General features: G+C 37.5%; 1 protein-coding gene across 5 annotated transcripts in view; it reads left to right on the top strand.

Moving 5' to 3' along the window:
- CSNK1G1 (casein kinase 1 gamma 1) overlaps positions 1-20,877 on the top strand; it is a 152,635-nt gene that overhangs the window by 33,546 nt on the left and 98,212 nt on the right. For all 5 annotated transcript variants that reach the window (XR_014293845.1, XM_082618387.1, XM_082618386.1 and 2 more), the window contains exon 2: positions 8,826-9,225. Coding sequence is in view for 4 of the 5 variants with exons in the window: in XM_082618387.1 (XP_082474513.1) it covers positions 9,045-9,225 (181 nt within the window). In the remaining variant the exon portion in view is untranslated. The remainder of the gene's footprint in view (positions 1-8,825; positions 9,226-20,877) is intronic.

Here is a 20,877-nt window from a genome sequence, read left to right as displayed (position 1 = left end):
AGCTATTTCATTATTGAATGTAATGTTAGGTGGGGATGGGCTTCACTATTTTATTTACTTATTTATTTAGCTAAGGGCATAAAGTTGATGTGTATGTGATATGAGTCCGTTATATATTTTAGTACAGTTTTCATGAATTTCTGTATTTATGGATTGTTGAAATGGTATTTAAGAGTCAAAGGAGGGCTTCCCTGGTGACGCAGTGGTTGAGAGTCCGCCTGCCGATGCAGGGGACACGGGTTCGTGCCCCGGTCCGGGAAGATCCCACATGCCGCAGAGCGGCTGGGCCCGTGAGCCATGGCCGCTGAGCCTGCGCATCCGGAGCCTGTGCTCCGCAACGGGAGAGGCCACAACAGTGAGAGGCCCGCATACCACAAAAAAAAAAAAAAAAAAAAGAGTCAAAGGAATTGCAACTAAATTTTATTTAAATTTTTTAATTTTTTTACTATTTATTTATTTATTTATTTCGCTGCATTGGGTCTTTATTGCAGCACACAGGCTTCTTTTTTTTTTTTACAACTTTAATGGAGTATAATTGCTTCACAATGGTGTATTAGTTTCTGCTTTATAACAAAGTGAATCAGTTATACATATACATCTGTCCCCATATCCCTTCCCTCTTGCGTCTCCCTCCCTCCCACCCTCCCTATCCCACCCCTCCAGTCGGTCACAAAGTACCGAGCTGATCTCCCTGTGCTATGCGGCTGCTTCCCACTAGCTATCTACCTTACGTTTGGTAGTGTATATATGTCCATGCCTTTTTATGGCTTAGTAATATTCCATTGTATATATGTGCCACATCTTCTTTATCCATTCATCTGTTGATGGACACTTAGGTTGCTTCCATGTCCTTGGAAATGATTTTGGATTTGACACCTAAAGCAAATTCAACAAAAGCAAAAATAAACAAGTGGGATTATGTTAAACTAAAAAGCTTCTGCACAGCAAAGAGAACCATCAATAAAATGAATAGTCAACCTACAGAATGGGAGAAAATATTTGCAAATCATATATCTGGTAAGGGACTAATATCTAAAATATATTTAAAAACTCATACAACTCAGGGAAAAAATCAGTTTTTAAAATAGGCAGAGTAACTGAGTAAACATTTTTTCAAAGGAGACATGCAGTGGCCAACAGGTACATGGAAAGGTGCTCAACATCAGTAATCATCAGGAAAATGCAAGTGAAAACCACAATGTGATATCATCTCACACCTGTTATAATAACTGTCATCAGAAACACAAGAGCTAAGTGTTGGCAAGGATGTGGAGAAAAGGGAACCCTTGTGTGCTGTTGGTGGGAATGTAAATTGGTGTAGCCACTATGGAAAACAATAGTATGGAGGTTCCACTGCTGGGTATATATCCAAAGGAAAGGAAATCATATCTTGAAGAGATACCTGCACCCCCATGTTCTTGGCAACATAATTTACAACAGCCAAGACATGGAAACAACCTAAGTGCCTGTCAACAGATAAATGAATAACCACCATCCCAGACACACATACAGAATAATATTATTCAGCCATAAAAATGAAGGAAATCCTGCCATTTGCAATAATGTGGATGCACCTTGAGGGTACTTATTATGCTTAGTGAAATAAGTCAAACAGATAAATACAAATACTGTTTGATCTCACTTATCTGTGGAGTCCGTAAAAATCAAATTCATAGAAAAGGAGAACAGATTGGTGTAGTCAGAGGTGGGAGTGGGGGGATTGGGAAGGGGGGTGCAACATGGGTGAAGGTGATTAAAAGGTACAAACTTCCAGTTATAAATAATTTCTGGGGGTGAGTACAGCATTGAATCTATAGTTAACAATATTGTATTGTATATTTCAAAGTTGCTAAGAGAGTAGATCCTAAAAGTTCTGATTTAAAAGGAAAAAATTGAATCTCTCTGGTGATGGATGTTAACTTAATCTGGTAATCGTTTTGTAATAAATACCTGTATCCAATCATTATGTTGTATTCCTTAAACATACAGTATTACATATCAGTAGTATAGCAATAAAATTGGAAAACATAATTATCAGATGGGAATAGATTGAGCAGTGAGGATTGGAATAGTAAGAATGGGAGAAATTAAGAATTAGAATTTGTGGGAAAAGGAAAGATTAATAACACCAGAACTGAGACACTTCTTTGGGAAAGACCTCCAGTGTTCTTTTTACTTGCTGCAAGTAATAAATCCTTCCTTCTCCTGAAAACACACACACACACACACACACACACACACAAACCCAAACCAGAATCTGTAAACATTTTTCTTCCCTTTAGTAATAGCACTCCCATAATGTATTTTGGCTAAGATAAATAGATTCTGATCATTTGTTAGGTTAATTAAAGTGAGGTTCTTATTGTGTCCTTTTTAAAAAAGTTAAAATGAGTATGAGCATTTTGTTTGCACTTAAATTGTATAAAAATTGTCCTGTAATTTTTTTTTTTTTTTTTTTTTTTTGCGGTATGCGGGCCTCTCACTGTTGTGGCCTCTCCCGTTGCGGAGCACAGGCTCTGGACCCGCAGGCTCAGCGGCCATGGCTCACGGGCCTAGCCGCTCCACGGTATGTGGGATCTTCCCGGACTGGGGCACGAACCCGTGTCCCCTGCATCGGCAGGCGGACTCTCAACCATTGCGCCACCAGGGAAGCCCTGTCCTGTATTTTTTGTTAGTTTTTTTTAGCACATATGCAAGCACATTCACATGTGCAGATATCATTTTTGCTGAATGTTTACTGAATACTTTCTTTGGGTGTGATACTACCCTTGAAATTTATCCTATGTTCTAAATGTCAAATTAGGCTTTGATCTCATTCTTTGAGGAGCTTACAGTGGGAATTTCAGCTATTGTTGCAGACACTGTTTGTTGGCAACTCAACATAAGGGGAATTTTGCTGGGGGTTCTACAAAGAATTTTCTCCTTTACCAAAAAAGAGATGCATGATGAGAAGGTCTTGCTATTGCCCTTTCATTTCTGTTTTTCACTGGTATGGGAAGTGATACCTGAAGCTGAAACTTGTGACCAGGAGGCTGCAAGCATTAGGACCAAGGCCAGCATGTAGTAATGAAGGGATAGTAGAAGAGAGAGTCTGGTCACTTTGGAGATTCTTTTTTAAACATACCCTTACCATATGATCCAGCAGTCCTACATCCATAAAGAATTTCATCATAAGTTATATCAGAAGAGAGAGATTTATAAGCTTGACAGTCTCTTGTCGTGACTATCAACAAAGGCTGAGTGTGTTTTGACTTTAAAATTTAAATATTTATGTTCCTCATTTTGGACAATGCCAGTATATGAGAATCTGAAATTAAAAACTGTAAATCACCGATTTATTTTCACTTAGCAGACAGATCCACAGCTGTAATCATTAAAAAAATTTTTTTTCTTTTTGGGCTGCGTTGGTTCTTCATTGCTGTACACAGGCTTTCTCTAGTTGCAGTGAGCGGGGGCTGCTCTTAATTGCAGTGCACGGGCTTCTCATTGCAGTGTCTTCTCTTGTTGCGGAGCACGGGCTCTAGGTGCGCGGGCTTCAGTAGTTGTGGCACATGGGCTCTAGAGCGCAGGCTCAGTAGTTGTGGCGCACGGGCTTAGTTGCTCCGTGGCATGTGGGATCCTCCTGGACCAGGGCTTGAACCCACGTCCCTTGCATTGGCAGGCAGATTCTTAACCGCTGTGCCACCAGGGAAGTCTTAAATATTTTTTTGATGATTGTATAATATGACTTAATTTTTTTTAGTCTTCACGCAACTTCTCAAAATACTTTTACATAAAACAATAAATTCACTTTAGTAATTTCATTTATAATGGAAAACCACGCCTCTCTCTCCCACAAAACAGCCATTGCTGCCTTACAGAGAGTGACTTTGGGCCAGAGGAACTCTTGGTTTTGACCTAATTTTTTTATGTGTTGGCTCAGGGTGGTAGATATTGGAAACATAAATTTCTCCCATTTTAGGGTGTTCCCTGATGGTCTAGTGGTTAGGATTTGACACTCTCACTGCCGTGGCCCAGGTTCTAATCCCTGGTCAGGGAACTGAGATCCTGCAAGCCACGTGGCGTGGCACAAATGAAAAAAAAGGGCTTCCCTGGTGGTGCAGTGGTTGAGAGTCCGCCTGCCAGTGCAGGGGACACGGGTTCGTGCCCCGGTCCAGGAGGATCCCACATACCGCGGAGCGGCTGGGCCCGTGGGCCATGGCTGCTGAGCCTGCACGTCTGGAGCCTGTGCTTCGCAGCAGGAGAGGCCACAACAGTGGGAGGCCCGCGTACTGCAAAAAAAAAAAAAAAAAAAAAAGATATATATAAAATAAATTTCTCCTGTTTCTATGATGGAATGCTATGAGATATCTTCTAGGACGGTCTAGGAAGGAAAACTTTTCATTGACCACTGCTAAAGATAGCCATATTCTTCAACTCTAACAGTAAACCAGGCAGATTTGGCATCAGTTCCCCATCTACAATTTGATGAATTGGATCTCTTGATTTTACTATTAGCAGTAATTCTTTAATCTGCTAGAGAGCTCTTAAAATTTCCCAATTAGGAAAGCCATATGTATAAATCTGTTTTTATTCACTAAGTGGAACCTGATTGATAGACTGATGGCTGCTGGGAAGGGTAAAACTGGTTCCTAAAACTTTTGATTGCAAAGAATATGTGGAGTGCCATACTTTATTTATTTATTTATTTTTAATATTTATTTATTTTGGCTGCCCTGGGTCTTAGTTGTGGCATGTGGGATCTTCGTTGCGGTATGTGGGATCTTTAGTTCTGGCATGCAGACTTCTTAGTTGTGGCATATGGACTCTTAGTTGTGGCATGCAGGATCTTCAGTTGTGACATGTGGACTTCTTAGTTGCAGCATGGAGCTCTTAATTGTGGCATGCATGCAGGATCTAGTTCTCCGACCAAGGATCGAACCCGGGCCCCCTGCATTAGGTGCGTGGAGTGTTACCCACTGGACCACCAGGGAAGTCCCTGTCTTTTTTTTTTTTTTTTGCGGTATGCGGGCCTCTCACTGTTGTGGCCTCTCCCGCTGCGGAGCACAGGCTCCGGATGCACAGGCCCAGCGGCCATGGCTCACGGGCCCAGCTGCTCCACGGCATGTGGGATCCTGGGAGCAGCATGTGGGATCCTCCCGGACCGGGGCACGAACCCGTGTCCCCTGCATCGGCAGGCAGACTCTCAACCACTGTGCCACCAGGGAAGCCCCCTGTCATATTTTAAAAATACCTTTTCTCTAATTCAGGCATGCCTAAAGTGGTAGAAACTACTAGAATTAGGCTTTTTAAGAAACTTGCTGGTATGACTCTAAAAATTCAAATACATATGCATTGTAACATTAACATGTTTAATGAGATCCAAGTGATTGCTGAATAGTTTATTTGCCAGAAAAACAAACATCTACTTATTGCATTTATATAATTTCTCTCCTTTCTCCTTCTACTGTTAAAAAAAAAGAGCAGAAACAATATAAACATATAGTTTATCTTTTACTGCTGTCCTTAGAAGCCATTTTTTAAAAATAAGGTTAAAGTATAACATAATTATTACCTTGGGTGTTCCATTTGACCTGGTTCTTGAGCTAACTTTTTCATATGTTATTTGCTAGTAACTGTAAATAAACCATTTAATATCCTTGTGAAATGGAAATTCTAACTAGCCTATGTCTTAACACTAATGAATTTAAATGAAATAATACCAGCTTCTTGCTAGATGAATTCTAGGAGTTCTTAGGGTTAATTAGGGTTCTCCTTACTTTTACATTTTATTTTGTATAAATATTAGGTTATGTTGCTAGGAATCTGTCTTCTATTATTCAAGATCATAATTATTACTCAGTATTTATTAAGTACCAATTATATGCAAGAAACTAAAAGAGATGTGACAAGATCCCTAACTTCAAGGGCTTATAATCAAATTGAATATTAGAATACATATCAATATAATCTGATATATGGTAGGTTACAAATGGTGGTATAGACAGTGGTGCTCCAAGCATTAATGATGAATTGGTTATAAAAGGTTTCACAAAGGATGTAAGATATGAGTCAGGCCTTAAATAAGACAGAAGACTTAAGAGACCATTCTAGGTATAAGAACTAAGGGTGGATGTTCCTTTGCTTTATGTAGTACTTTAATACATGAATTTAAATAGGGAGTTGATATTGAAGGGACTCAAGTGACAAGCTAAAGAGTTTGTAATTGGGAAGTAGGTAATAGTTTTGAGCAGCAAGTGGTGTTAAAGAAATAGGATTTTAAAAAATTTAATCATTCAATTTGATTTCTCTAATGAGAGGTGCCACATAAAGTAGTAGTGAATATTTTTCATCTTTCATAGTTACAGGTTAAGTCATGCTAATGTCTCCTGAATAGATTACAACATTGATAAGTGTGTTTGCCATGTTAATGGGAGGTAAAATGATTGTTCTAATCTACAAGCAGATGTTTAAAAAAAAAAGAAACACCCTTTTCCCAGCTGAATACTGTTGTTGGCTTTCTGCAGTTTTCTAACCTGGCAAGTACTACTGTATGTTTTTTGAATACATACATGCAAGTATACATGGATATGAGGGCTGTGAGTGATTACTGAACCTAATGTTACATGAGTCTAAGTGCAATGGAGAAAGCTAATGACAAACATTTAAAAAATAATCTCCATTTGTTAGGAAAGAAGTGAACACAATGAACAATATGAAGAGCAATAGATGAAGTAGTACAGTTTTTCAAATCTTATAAATGAGACTATTGTACTAATGATAACTGATGAAACTTTAGGAGTTAGTTCAATGCTCAAAATTGTCTGGATAGGCTAAGACACCCTTTACCTGTTCTCAAAAAAATGTATGATATAAAGGAAGAAAGTGTAGCCTAACAGTTTATCATCTGTAGACACACGACCACCTGTTAAGGTGGACTATCTAAATAAAACATCTTCAATTTTATTTCTCTCTCTCTCTCTCTTTGTTTTTGTGTGTGGGGGGTGCGCACTGCATGTATTGTGGAATCTTAGTTCCCTGACCAGGGATTGAACCCGCACCCTTGGCAGTGAAAGTGTGGAGTCCCAACCACTGGACAGCCAGGGAATTCCCTATTTCTCTTTCTTCACTCATATTGTTTGAGGGACTTTGGGTAGACAACAAAGATAATTGAAGGATATTAGATGAAATTATAATAAGAGAAAGAGTGAGGAGAAATATACATTCATAATGTTGTTCATGTAGGAAATCCAGTAATTACTGACCTATTCTTACCACCCTGATTTTTTACTTTAACAGAGTATACATTTTGAATGTAGATGTATAATTTCCTGAATTCAGGGAAATGTATTTTATTTTATTTATTTATTTTAATTTATTTTTAAATAAATTTATTTATTTATTTTTGGCTGTGTTGGGTCTTCGTTTCTGTGCGAGGGCTTTCTCCAGTTGTAGCGAGCAGAGGCAACTCTTCATCGCGGTGCGCGGGCCTCTCACTGTCACAGCCTCTCCCGTCGTGGAGCACAGGCTCCAGATGCGCAGGCTCAGTAGTTGTGGCTCACGGGCTTAGTTGCTCCGCAGCCTGTGGGATCTTCCCAGACCAGGGCTCGAACCCGTGTCCCCTGCATTGGCAGGCAGATTCTTAACCACTGCACCACTAGGGAAGCCCACAGGGAAATGTATTTTAATGATGATTAGCTTTACAGAAGCCTAAAGTCATTATGCAGTTTTAATAATGCAAAGAAAGCAGACAGAAAAGATGAAAATAAACAGTTAACTACTATAATGAAGTAAACAGAGTATGTTCTTGGATTATGTGCCCATTTGTACATTCAGCTCACACGTATGTGCCTGTTCCTGTACTAGGGAATTAAAGGTGTCTGTAAGAAGCTTACAGTCTAGACATATTTGCTTTCTTGTATACATGCAATAGTAACCAAGCAGTTCTAATTCTCTTCTTCCTTAAAATTTTAAGGGAAATCTTCAGTGAAAGTGAAACAAAAGTATGTGTTTAGTCTGTGATTGGTGGTAACAGAATATTTTTTTGTTAAGTATACTCACCTAGATTATCAAAACTAGCATCAAAATTATCTCATTGTAAACTTTGTCTTGGGCTTAGTCTTAAATTGAGAAACTGGGGAATTCTGGTAGGGATGAGTTTTGATTAAGATTTTTTGTTCTTCAGATTTATTCTCACTTTGGGGTTGTGCAAAGGACCTGCTTCAGGCACTCTGTCATTGTGTACTCAGCCCACAGTGAAAACTAGACCAAAAGTTGAGCTTTCCAAACCTTTAGTCTAGGACTACTTTGTACCACTAGGGTTTTGGAAAGGCCTTCATAGAAGTAGTCTTTGTCAATCCGTAACTTGTTTTGGATTTCGTGATTGCTGTCAGTGCTTGATAAATGGTGGGGATGGAGGAGGGGGACAGTGAGTAGTGAGTAGCTTATTTCTGATAGGTTCTGTCCAAATTAAGGGGAAGAGCTTTTAATTGCCCTCAGTTTATTTAACTTGGCTGAACCCCACCATATCTTTGTTAGCCAGTGATGAAAAAGCCAACAAATAGCTTTCTTTTGAGTCATATGTACAACACTAGAAGAAAGCATTTTATGTTAAAGGGTTCTGTGTTCCGTTAGTTGCCCTGGTCTGTAGCCTACTGAGCCTATGTTACCAGATGAATTACTAGTCCAGATGGCTAAACTGTTGGAGGATGTAAAACCAAAAGCCATTTCAGGAAGCTGTCCACTTTGCTCAGTTTTGGATAGAGTCCATTCTAATTAGTGGTAACTCTCTTAATTTGTTTTAAAATATAATTTTTAACTGTATGCTTTCTTGATTTTTTACCTAGGTTACACAATATCCTCCTATGCTTGAGACCTACAGACTACGTGTCCTACCAGAACTAATCAATGGTTTTTCATCTCCTGGAGATAAATTAGAAACATAAACATGGTGCCAAAAGAACTCCTTACCTTACTCTAACTCCAGTTTATTCGGACGTACTTTTATATTGAAGAGAGGTGTACAAATTAAGGATACCTGTGCAGAGACTCTGTCGTGTAGGATCATGGACCATCCTAGTAGGGAAAAGGATGAAAGACAACGGACAACTAAACCCATGGCACAAAGGAGTGGACACTGTTCCCGACCATCCGGCTCCTCAACATCCTCTGGGGTTCTTATGGTGGGACCCAACTTCAGGGTTGGCAAGAAGATAGGGTGTGGGAACTTCGGAGAGCTCAGATTAGGTAAGAACTTGGTTATATTATTGGTTTAGACTAACAGGAACAACAGCAGCTATAATAAGCTTTGGTGCATTTCAAGACCAGCAGTTTATAATCTTATGAGAAGTTCTTGTAATGAGGACCTATTGTTAAAAGAACTGAAGAATTTGTGAAGGAGACTATAGTCATTATCAGGTGTAATTGTTATCCAAGGTTCATCCCTCTTTGTGTGTGATAGGATTTTAGATTTTCCACCAGTTCTGAGATTTTGTGATGTAGGGAGATCTGCATACAGATACCAGTAAAACGAAGATTCTGATTTGGTTGGTTGGAGAGTAGAGCCCTGTATACTGTCTTTTTAACAAACTCCCAGTTGATTAAGATGCTGTTGGTCCTTGAACCACACTTTGAGAAGGGATTAAGGCCTTGTTTTAATTCAGAATCTACCCTTAGTAAGGGAAGAGTCAGTACGTACTCAGTAATACCCATACTTAGTCTGCAAGGAGATACATCAGTATTTAGAGAGGTTTTCCAACTGATACCATGTTTTCATTCCTTCACGGAAATCCCAACATCAGGATTGAGCTAGAATTCCAGGGAGAAACTTTGCAATTTTTATTTCCCAACCAAGGAAAGGATTTTTTTATTTCAGGTATTAGTTTATGAGTGAGATGATGAATAATGATAACATCAACCAGTTTGAAGACGTGAAATTGGGAAGAAGGTACATTGGGTATTTAGAAACTTTTTATGGCCCTCCCTAGGTGAATGGGGAAGAGAAAATGAAGGATCTTGTGAATATGTGAAGTTGGTCATCAACTTGCACATTGTGACAAGGTCCTTTTTTAAGCTAAAGTGTTTTCTTATTTTTCATAGCTGTTGAGACTGTATAGTATTATGAAGACCCACTGTAAGAGGCTTTGCCCTTTGAGGAAATGGGAGCGTGGGAGCATAAGATGATTATTTTTGATTGCCTCTGCTACTTCTGATGATTTTTCCAAAGGAGATCGAAAAAATCTTACCTCTCATCCCCCCATAGAGAGATTCAGGGAAACATCACTGTACTAGCCAGAGATCACTGGGTGCAGAATTGAATCTAGGGATGCTGAGAATGAATTTATTTTTACCACTAGAAGGCTGGGAGCCTGGAATTTTAAGACCTGACTAGGATAATGAAAGGCTTTTATATTTAGTGATGTGTTCATGTTCAGGTTAGCAAAGCCAGCAGATGCTACTGAAAGTAGGAGTAAGATGTGTAATTTCACACTGCTTGAGTTCCTACCAACTACTGAGTTGCTTTAGTAGCTAGTTTTGTGACTATACATTTATATAATGGATTGACTTTGCTCTAACATCACAGTAGTACTTGAATTAAATTATGACATAAACATCCACAAAATTACTGAGAGGCAGTTTATAATGCATATGAATTCATGCTTTCTCAAAACATAAAATTGTTTAATTTCTATAAAGATGAAGAAAAATCCTGGTCAATGAAAACTGCAAATGTATTTTATTTAATTACTTAAGTCTAGATTTGTATTATATGATCTTTACATTTACACAGGAATGGAAAAATCTATTCAAGTAGAAGGATAGCTCATGTATATTTTCAGAGTGGTAAAGTGTTGTGTTTTATTTCCTCTAACGAATCTAGGGTGATTATGATGGGTCCCATTTTGACTTGCATTGTAGTCAGTAGAAAGAACTTTTCTCTCTTTTCAAGTGGTTTTATTCTTGTGTGCTGATGAGGTTTTCATTAGCCCTGGGACTGTTATTGTTAGGGCATTGTATCTAGGAGTACTTTTTATCAGCAGAAACCAGAAAAGTAACTTTCAGAATCATTTGATGTCTCCTGACAATAGGGTGTGCTGTATACCCCATTCCATTGTCCTCTTGCTATGGTATTAGTAAGTAGAAGATTGTGCAGACAACAGAAGGTGAAAACTGGAAAATTCCAAACCCAAGGCAGGAGCAGATAGGCCTCCACCCAGGCTACCATTACAATGCTGTGCTTTCTTCTCCAAACTCATTTCTTTCCCTAGCTACCTGTCTCTTCTGTCCCTCAAATAGCCAAGTGCATTTGTGCCTAAGAGCTTTTACACCGACAATTCCTTTTGCTTGAAGAATTCTTTCTTCAAACTTTTGCTTCGCTGGTTGCTTCTCATCCCTTGGGCCTCCACTTTCATGTTACTGTCTCAGAGAAACCTTCTGTGACTTCTTTCCCACCTCCATTTAAAATAGCACATTACTCCCCTAACCACATTCTGTCTCATCAAACTGCTTTGTTTTATTCATCGCATTGATCACTGTCTGACATTATTTTATATATTTGTTTACCTGTTAATTGCCTCTCCTTACTCCAATATAAGCCCCTTGGAGGGCAGGGATTCTATCTGTATTATTTGCTGATATTATTTGTGGGATGGATGGATAGATAGCCAGATGAGTAGGAAGGGGGGGAGAAAAAAAATACATGGGCTCCTTTGGGTTCCTGGTATGTGGGGGTCGTGGTAGGTAGTGGCATTACTGCTTCGATAGACTCCTGAATTCCAGACAGAGAGCCAAAAAAAAAAAGGGATGATTAGTGTATTTTGGCTCTATGTAAATCTGTTTCCACCTCATCATCCATTTAACAAACACTTCTTGAATATTTACTGTCTTGCTAGACTTGGGAAGGATACAAAGAATAACAGGATGTCCTTAAGAATCTCACAGTATCAGGTGGTGGGGAGATAAATTAGGAGTATGGGGTTGACAGATACACACCACTATGTATAAAATAGATAACCAACAAGGACCTACTGTATAGCACAGGGAACTGTAGTCAATATCTTGTAATAACCTATAAAGGAAAAGAATCTGAAAAATATATATGTGTATGTATAACTGAATCAGTTCGCTGTATACCTGAAACAAACACAATATTATAAATCAACTACAATTTTAAAAAAAAGAATCTCACAGTCTAATGACAGAAAAAGAAAAACAAATTACAACATAAAGTGATAAGTATTATAATAGACTGTATAAAAACTACACTGGCAGAGAAGGTTAATGAAGGTTTCACAGAGGAGCGTGGTTTGATTGAGAGGAGTACAGGACTTCACTGGTGAGCACAAGGAAGAAGGACTCTCCAACAGCAGGATGCACAAACAATATGTGTTGTAAAATTGTTTAGCATATTGTCAGAGCAGCAACTAGTTATACACGGCTGGGTTATGGGGTGTGAAGTGAAAGAAGAGTAATAGATGAGGCTATTAGATACGTTGGGAGCAGATTGTGAAGTGTTTGCTTGGTATTAAAGCATATGGACTTTATTCTGTAGGCAGTGGAGTAGAATCATCAAGGGTTTTACAACAGAACAGTGACATTATCTGGTTTGTATTCTAGAAAGATAATTCCCAGTATAAGATTAGATCAGATAGTAAAGAGGTTGACATTGTGTGGATTTTTGTTCTAATTGTACTTGTCACATTGTGTCATGTTCCTCCATCTCTCTACCTCAAGATATGCTTGATGGTAGTAATTTGCTTTATTAATACTCTCATATTTATTCGTATTCTTAATTCCTTTTACTGTGTATGGCATATAATGGGTACCTAAGTAGTCCAGGTCAGAAGTGGCCAGGCCTGCCTTAGCTCTGAAAATGTCAGTGAGATGCAGAGGAAGGGATGAATTAGGGAGAAATTTCAGAAGTAGACTATAGGCAGGATTTGGATACCAGTTATTTTGCCAGCTTGGGAAGACCAAGTGAATGAGGAAACCTTTAATAGAGCTAAGAAACATGGGACTAGAGTAGGCAATGGGGAAGGCAAGTAAGTTAGACTTTGAGAATATATTGACTTTGAGGATTGTGTAGCACATATGCAGAAATGTGACTCTGAGACTTAGAAAAATTAGACTAGAGATAGGGATTAAGAAATCATTACCATGTAGGTGTTAATGAGCATGCAGTCATCGGTGATGATATGATGCTTGTAGAGCTTGTGTGAGTGAGGAGAGAAGGAGGGTGCATTTAAGGGATGCTGGAAGAGGAGGAGCCTCAAGAGTAGAGAAGTCGAAAAGTCAAGACAAGAGTTTCTAGAGGGGTGGGGTGTTAAGCACAGCCTGTGCCCTAAGGCTAAACAGGAGAAGCTGATTATTATAGCCTTTGGTCTTTTTTTTATTTTTTTTTTTGCGGTACACGGGCCTCTCACTGTTGTGGCCTCTCCTGTTGCGGAGCACACGCTCCGGATGCACAGCCTCAGCGGCCATGGCTCACGGGCCCAGCAGCTCCGCGGCATGTGGGATTTTCCTGGACCGGGGCATGAACCCGTGTCCCCTGCTTTGGCAGGCGGACTCTCAACCACTGCGCCAGCAGGGAAGCTCTAGCCTTTGGTCTTTTACTTCTGTTTATATATTTCTGAGATGATTCCGTTTTGTTTTTCTTTTTTTTTTAATGAATACATGTATTTTGTAACCAGGGGGAAAATAGCAATAAACATATCCTTTAAAGGAATGCTTTTAAAAAGAAAACATGCTGTTGCCCAAAATGTTTAAAAAATTTTTCTTAAAAGTATCTCCAAAAATAATCACTAATTTTGTTTAATTAATTTAATTTTCCAGAAAAAATATGTATCAGGACATATTTTAGAAATGCAATCAAACTGTGCTGTAAACTTGCTTTTATCACTTAATACAGCATGAACTTCTATTGTTTCAGCTTAAATATAGATCATTTTTAATGTCTATATTTAGAAATTTATTAGCTAGTCTTAATACACATATAAATTATTTCTGTTTTTTAATTAAAAATAATACTATCTGAACATCCTTGTAGATACTTGTAATAAATACATCCTTGTAGTCCAAACTTGGTTGATTATTTTCTTAGGATAAATCCTGGAAGTGTACTTTCTGTTAAGTACAAAGATACATGTATACACAAAGATACATGTATATACAAAGATACATACATATTTGTGATTTTGTTACACATTGTCAATTTGCCCTCCAGAAAGATGGTTTTCCTTTACTTTCTGTGTGAGCCTGTGTGTGTGTGTGTGTGTGTGTGTTTCTCCTTCAAAAACCTTGAACATTATCGAGAATCTTTTCATCTATGCTAGTCTGATAAGGGGAAAATGTATCTTGTTAAATGTGTATGTGTTCATGGGTGAAGTTAAACATCTTTACACATTTATTTATATTTCTTCTTTTAAGAGTTGCTTGTTTGTGGCCTTTGCATATTTTTCAATGGAAAGATTATTTCTGTGGAGTCTTACCTATGTATATTGCCTCAATAGAAAGGGGAATTTTGAAGATTTGAGAAAGGAAGATTGATGAAGGATGATCGTGGATAAAAGGTAGGAGGAGGGCTTCCCTGGTGGCGCAGTGGTTGAGAGTCCGCCTGCCGATGCAGGGGACACGGGTTTGTGCCCCGGTCCGGGAAGATCCCACATGCCGCGGAGCGGCTGGGCCCGTGAGCCATGGCCGCTGAGCCTGCACGTCCGGAGCCTGTGCTCCACAACGGGAGAGGCCACAGCAGTGAGAGGCCCGCGTACCGCAAAAAAAAAAAAAAGGTAGGAGGACACAATGGAGTGGAAACAGATCTGCAGGTTGTTTTTTATTAATTGTGAAGCATGGGGGATATTTTGAGGCCTTTTTTTTTTTTTTTTTTTTTAAGTTTTGAGTCTCCTGTTGAATCAGGCCTGGAAAGAATCATGTAAACATTAAGATAAAAATGATTCTATTCCTCCAGAGTTTAGAAAATATGTATCCCTAGTCTACAAATAACAGCTTTTTTTCCTTCTTAGTTGCAAGAATAAGTAGATAGGTGATTTCATATCCTAATAGGTATGTGCCTATGTTTATGGGAGACCATTTAGACTAAACAGTCTTGCATATAAATTTTAATAATTTTTATACTGTCTTTGTGAAATAGTATCTTGTTAGAGCATGTTTTTACTTACACATAAGAAAATGGAGGCACAAAGAATTGACCTTTTTGTTCTATTCCATCTTTGGTATCTGGTGAAATATGTAAAAGTACATTAGAACAGAAGGATGTTTCTGACAAAGGTAAATTGTCTAAGGGTATCAGCTTGTCCTGTGACACATTCCTCCCTTGCTTCTAAAATAAGACACTTATTTCTATGACTAAAGTAGAGTGTACATGACAACTCTTCTGCATATTGTTCTTTCAATATCTGAATTACTTAAGTATCACTATGAACTTAAATTGGGACTTATAACTTCAGCTCTTACCAGCCAGTTCTGTTTCTGGCAGTTGTGATAATTAACAGTTTACAGTTGCATATTATATAAAGCAGTTGGTTTCATATTACATCCCACAAAGTCTTGGAGCCCTTGATTTCCTGCTTCAAGAGAATGGGAAAGGAAAAGTGAGCAGGCAGGACTCTCTCTTACCTTTATATTGAGTTTTCAGTAAGATTTTGTTTAAAAGGTGTGGGTCTGTTGTGTTAACATTTTTTGAAAAGCATTCATCTGAAAGAATATAGGCTTAAGATAAAATAAGATTTAAAAGTGTTTCTTCTCTAGTTGAAAGTGAAAGCATTGTAAAATCAAATGTTTACTTTTTATTAATAATTTCATAGGAAATCTTAGCATTTTGAACAAATGAAACTCAATCTATATCAGCCAAAAATCAAGCCAGTCAGCAAAACAAAAAAACTGATACCAAGTTGGCCCTCCGTATCCACAGGTTCTTCACCTCTGGGTTCAAGCAACCAGGGGTGGAAAATACTCTGGGGAAAAATAGTCCCATAAAGTTCCAAAAAGCAAAACTTAAATTTGCCCTATTACAGGTGACTCTTCACATAGGATTTACATTGTATTTACAATTATTTACCTAGCATTTTACACTGTACTAGGTGTTATAAGTAATCTAGAGATCTAGATCTAGTATATAGAGGATGTTCCTAGGTTATATGCAGATAATACGCCATTTTGTAAAGGGACCTTGAGCATCCGCAGCCACAGACTTTGGTATCCATGGGGCTCCTGGAACCAGTCCTCCACAAAGAGTAAGAGGCTACTGTATTGTGCTTTTATAACGTTGTTAAAGTTTCCCTATAAATTTGCAAATGTTGGGGGTCTGTGGATGGAACAAACTAAAAACAAGTTTTAGAAGTCGTGTCATTACTTTCTGCCTCAAGTGGTTAAAAGTAAGAGCCCTGAGTCAGATTTCCTCTCCAAGTTTCATTTTTTTTCCTCCGTAAGGGTAATAATAATATCTATCTTACAGATTTGTTGTAGAGATAAAATTTAGATAATGCATATAATCACCTAAGACAGTGATTGACAGATAGTGAGCACTTGGTTTCTATACATAATACAAAACATTGTTTAAATTTTTGTTTTATTTTTTTCCCAACTTGTATGAAGAAAAATTTCAAAATTGTACAAAAAACTAAAAAGGATAGGATGGTGAGGATCCATAATAACACCTAGATTTACCAGTTGTTAATATTTTGTCCCATGTACTTTACCTCTTTGGAGATATGTATGTGTGTACATTTGTTTATGTGTTGTAGTAAGTTGTAAGACTGATAAAACATATTTTTCTCCCCCTCAGAAGGGGATACTTAGGTTCCTGCTTCATAGATATGTAACGAATTATATCATTTGTTTTCTGCAGTATGTTGTGGAGGGATTCAATTTAAATTATGATCCCAGAAATAATGTATTTTAATTTTCTTGGAAAACTACAACTGAATATAAAGTTATTGTTCCTAATAGTATTGTAGTTTAAATTTCTTTTGGAATTGCATCCTGTTGGTTCTAACTCAAGCACAGTTTACTGAGGTTAAACAGCTTTAATAGATGTTGAGGAAGAATTCTTTTTGTCAGTAGCATAATCCACCAAAAAATGGTAGGAGCAAATAGCTTTAACCACATTCGCTGATGCCACAGACTGTGTCATGTTAATATGGTAACTTTAGAAGTATCACAGATATGATAACTTGCAGGATTATGCATTGACATCTTGGCTAGTTAATTAGGAGAACTTATTAGTAAAATTTTCAGGATTGCTAAACCAGCTTGGAATTGTTCAGCAGGAGTACAAAACTAGGACGATTAAGGATTTAATTATGAAGAGAGTTCAGAATCAGTATTTATGTGATGATCATGCATCCTAAGGAGAAAACTGTCTGAACTTATGGCCATACTTTTCCAGAAAATGGCAAAGCTCTTACCAAAGGACATGGAGCCCATCTTCCAAACTGTTGACATCTCTATTCTGCTTTTTTCCCACCTATTTTACTTGTTCTGTCTTCTTCATTTTGTCGTTGCATTGGGCTTTTGGAAAGGAATAGAGTGAAATGCCTACATTTTCTCTGCCATGTTAAACCAGATGTCTCTATGTATCATATATTTTTATTCAGCAAGGCATTTATTTGACAGACTTTTGTGATAGTCTAGTAACACATTTAGAAATATGAGTTGGCTGAGAAGATAGTTGAGATTTGTAGTTGTTTTAACCACCTCACCAAAGAGAATTGGATCATTGTCATCACTGATGCTGAACAGTAGAGCTCTGTATTTTGATTCCGTTCAGTTCAACCGTGAATTGGATGGAGATCTTTGAAGGACATGGTAATGAAATCCACACATAATACAGTGCTTGAGGTGGGGCAGCTAATATAGTGACTGGTTAACAGAATCAAGATTCAACATTAAATTTTTTGAAAAAGCAGTGAGTTGAACAAAAGACCTGACCATGATTCAAGAATCCTACTCTACAATTTCAAGTCTGACAACTAGATTGGCAACACTTATATGAAAAAGATGGCTGTGAGTTTACTATGAGACAGGAGTGGTATTTACCCCAAAAAGCTCATGGTAACTTAGACTGATTTAATAGATAAGATCTTTCTTAAGTTTTGGACCTCTAAGGAACTTCGGCATTGTCTAGTCCAAACTTCATCATTTTAAAAATGAAAGAAATTAGAAATTAAACAACTTAGTCAAGGTAAAATAAACTAGCTTGCCACAGATTTGGAACTAGAGCCCAGGTCTGGGACATCCCAGACAGATATTTCTATTATATATCATGTAGTTTCCCTACTTATTGGTTAAGTGTGCAGTTGAAATACTACATGCTGGGGGAAGAAAAGGTTTAAAAGGACATAAGAAGTAATTTTTAATTCCAAAGGTGATAATCATTTACATTCAGTATAATTATACCTGTTACCAAGAAAAGAAATATAAAGTATAAAATGATAGCCAGTAATCGTTTCTCTAAGTATCACTATCTAGTTTCTATGTTGAACCAACTTTAATCTTCAGGGATTGTCTGGGAGGTAAGGAGGGAAAACGTTGGCTAATTGATTAATAATTAATTTTTTATAATTTTTAATTTTGCAAAGTATAGATTTTAAATTTAGAGTAAAATCAAAGTGGAGGAGATTATAAACACTGTTCTTTATTCTACCCTTAGCTTTTTATTTGACTAAGGTACAGTGGGAAATGAGGGTAGAGATGTGAGCAGTCTGTTCTTGACTAGCTGTGGGCCACGATACAGATTTGGACTTTGTCTCGTAGGCAGTTAAAAAAAAAAAAAAACACAAAAAAAACCTTGGGGGCTTCCCTGGTGGCACAGTGGTTGAGAGTCCGCCTGCCGATGCAGGGGACGCGGGTTTGTGCCCTGGTCCGGGAGGATCCCACATGCCGCGGAGCGGCTGGGCCTGTGAGCCATGGCTGCTGAGCCTGTGCGTCTGGAGCCTGTGCTCCGTAAGGGGAGAGGCCACAACAGTGAGAGGCCTGTATACCGCAAAAAAAAAAAAAACTTGGAAGGAATTGCATGTCATGTTTTCCACCCCCGTACCCTGCCCCTCCGCAGAGATCATAAATTAATTAGAACTTCTGATCTCACTGCCCCTTCCCACAAAAGGTATCATTTTTTTGTATTGTTAAAAAACACAAAGCAGTCTTTTTTTATCTAGTGGTGCTGATATTAAAGGATAATAGGGGAGCTCTCCAGTTTGTCTGGATGATAGAAAGCTGAAACAGTAAATGCCTTGTGATTTAAGTAATTCTAAGTGTTTCTTTGATTAAAGGGCTCTTGTAGGTAGTTTAGGCTAATGTCTGTACTGTGAAACTAAAAGTTAAGATTTTTTTTTTGAGATTGTCATGTTCCTTTTTCTACTTTATGTTATAAACTACTTCAGAGATAGATTAATCTAAATAATAATTAGATTGTTTGGTTTTGAGCACCCAGCGTATAGAGAAGTTAATGGTAATTCCAATTCATGAAGCTTGTTTTGTTTTTGTTTGTTTGGGTTTTGTTTTTGTAGACAGAATTGTAACATTACAGAAAATTAGAGCAGCTCTTTGTTTAGTTGTGTGTAAATGCATATATATCTATATATACATGCATATACATATATATGTACTTTGGTATAAACGAAGTTGGCTATGCTTTGAGATTTTGCCTTTTTTATTTACTAAATTCCTATATGTGACTTTTGTCATTATAAGTTAAATGGCTGTTCTGTTTCTTCAAGTGGATTACCACAACCGTTACCATATAATTGGCCTTCGTTTTCTTCTAGCTTTTATTATTATTATAAGTAAATAACACAATAAACATGTTCACGAAGATAGGTTATTATTAGAACTATAACACATTATCCTCTCTAGCTTGCTAGATAAATTAGTTTTATATAGGGCAGAAAATTTACACATCAGTGATGAAAGTGTAATTATTTTTCTACAGTTTTATTATACTCTAAAATACTCATATTTCAGAATAGACAAGGCTAAATGTAACATTTTTTCACAAAAATTTATGTAGAATATAACTCAACATTAATGTAAATTAGAATTATAAATTACATTTGTTGAAATTTTTATCCATGTTACAGTAAAACTGTACATGGTATCATTTTTCTTAATAAGCTCCAGCTCTCTGCATCAAAGCTGAGGACTAGCAAACCAAAACAACAATAAAAATAAAAAATTTCTTAGCAGTCAAAATAGATATCTTAGGATCTGTGTACCCAGAAGTTCCTGTGCTTCAGACCTTCAGTCTTTTTCTTAAAGTCTTTGTGTTCTTATTTTATATGCATTTCTAACAAGCTTATTAGTTTTCTTAATCTTCCATAGAGTGCAAACACAGAAGGAAGAGGGAATTACATACATCAAGAAGTGATCACTGATAGACTGATAGCAAGGGAGGTAACAAAGTCACAGAGCAGAGCAGTCTGGGCAGAATAGCCTTATATACTGGATTAACCCCTAAGGGTGTTTGCTCAAGTGGGGTGATATAATTATTACTCAGCTTGAGTAGATTCATCAAGGAAAAAGAATCAGATATTCATGGAAACGTTTTTATTGAGGTGTAATTGACATATAACATTATATTAGTTTCAGGTGTATACGTAATGATTCATTATTTGTATATATTGCAAAATGATCACCACAGTAAGTCTAGTTAACATCCATCACCACACATATTTACAAAATTTATTTTTCTTGTGATGAGAACTTGTAAGATTTCCTCTCTTGGTAACTTTCAGATATGCAGTACAGTATTATTAACTTTAGTCATCATGCTGTACATAGCATCCCCTGTGACTTATTTATTTCATAACTTCTAGTTTGTAAAAAAAATGTAATGCTTCATGAATTTGCATGTCATCCTTGCACGGGGGTGGGGGGTATGCTAATTTC

This window comes from Mesoplodon mirus (assembly GCF_964341445.2).
Source record: "Mesoplodon mirus genome assembly, chromosome: 4".
NCBI classification, from domain to species: domain Eukaryota; kingdom Metazoa; phylum Chordata; class Mammalia; order Artiodactyla; family Ziphiidae; genus Mesoplodon; species Mesoplodon mirus.
This window is presented reverse-complemented; position numbering and strand designations above follow the sequence as displayed.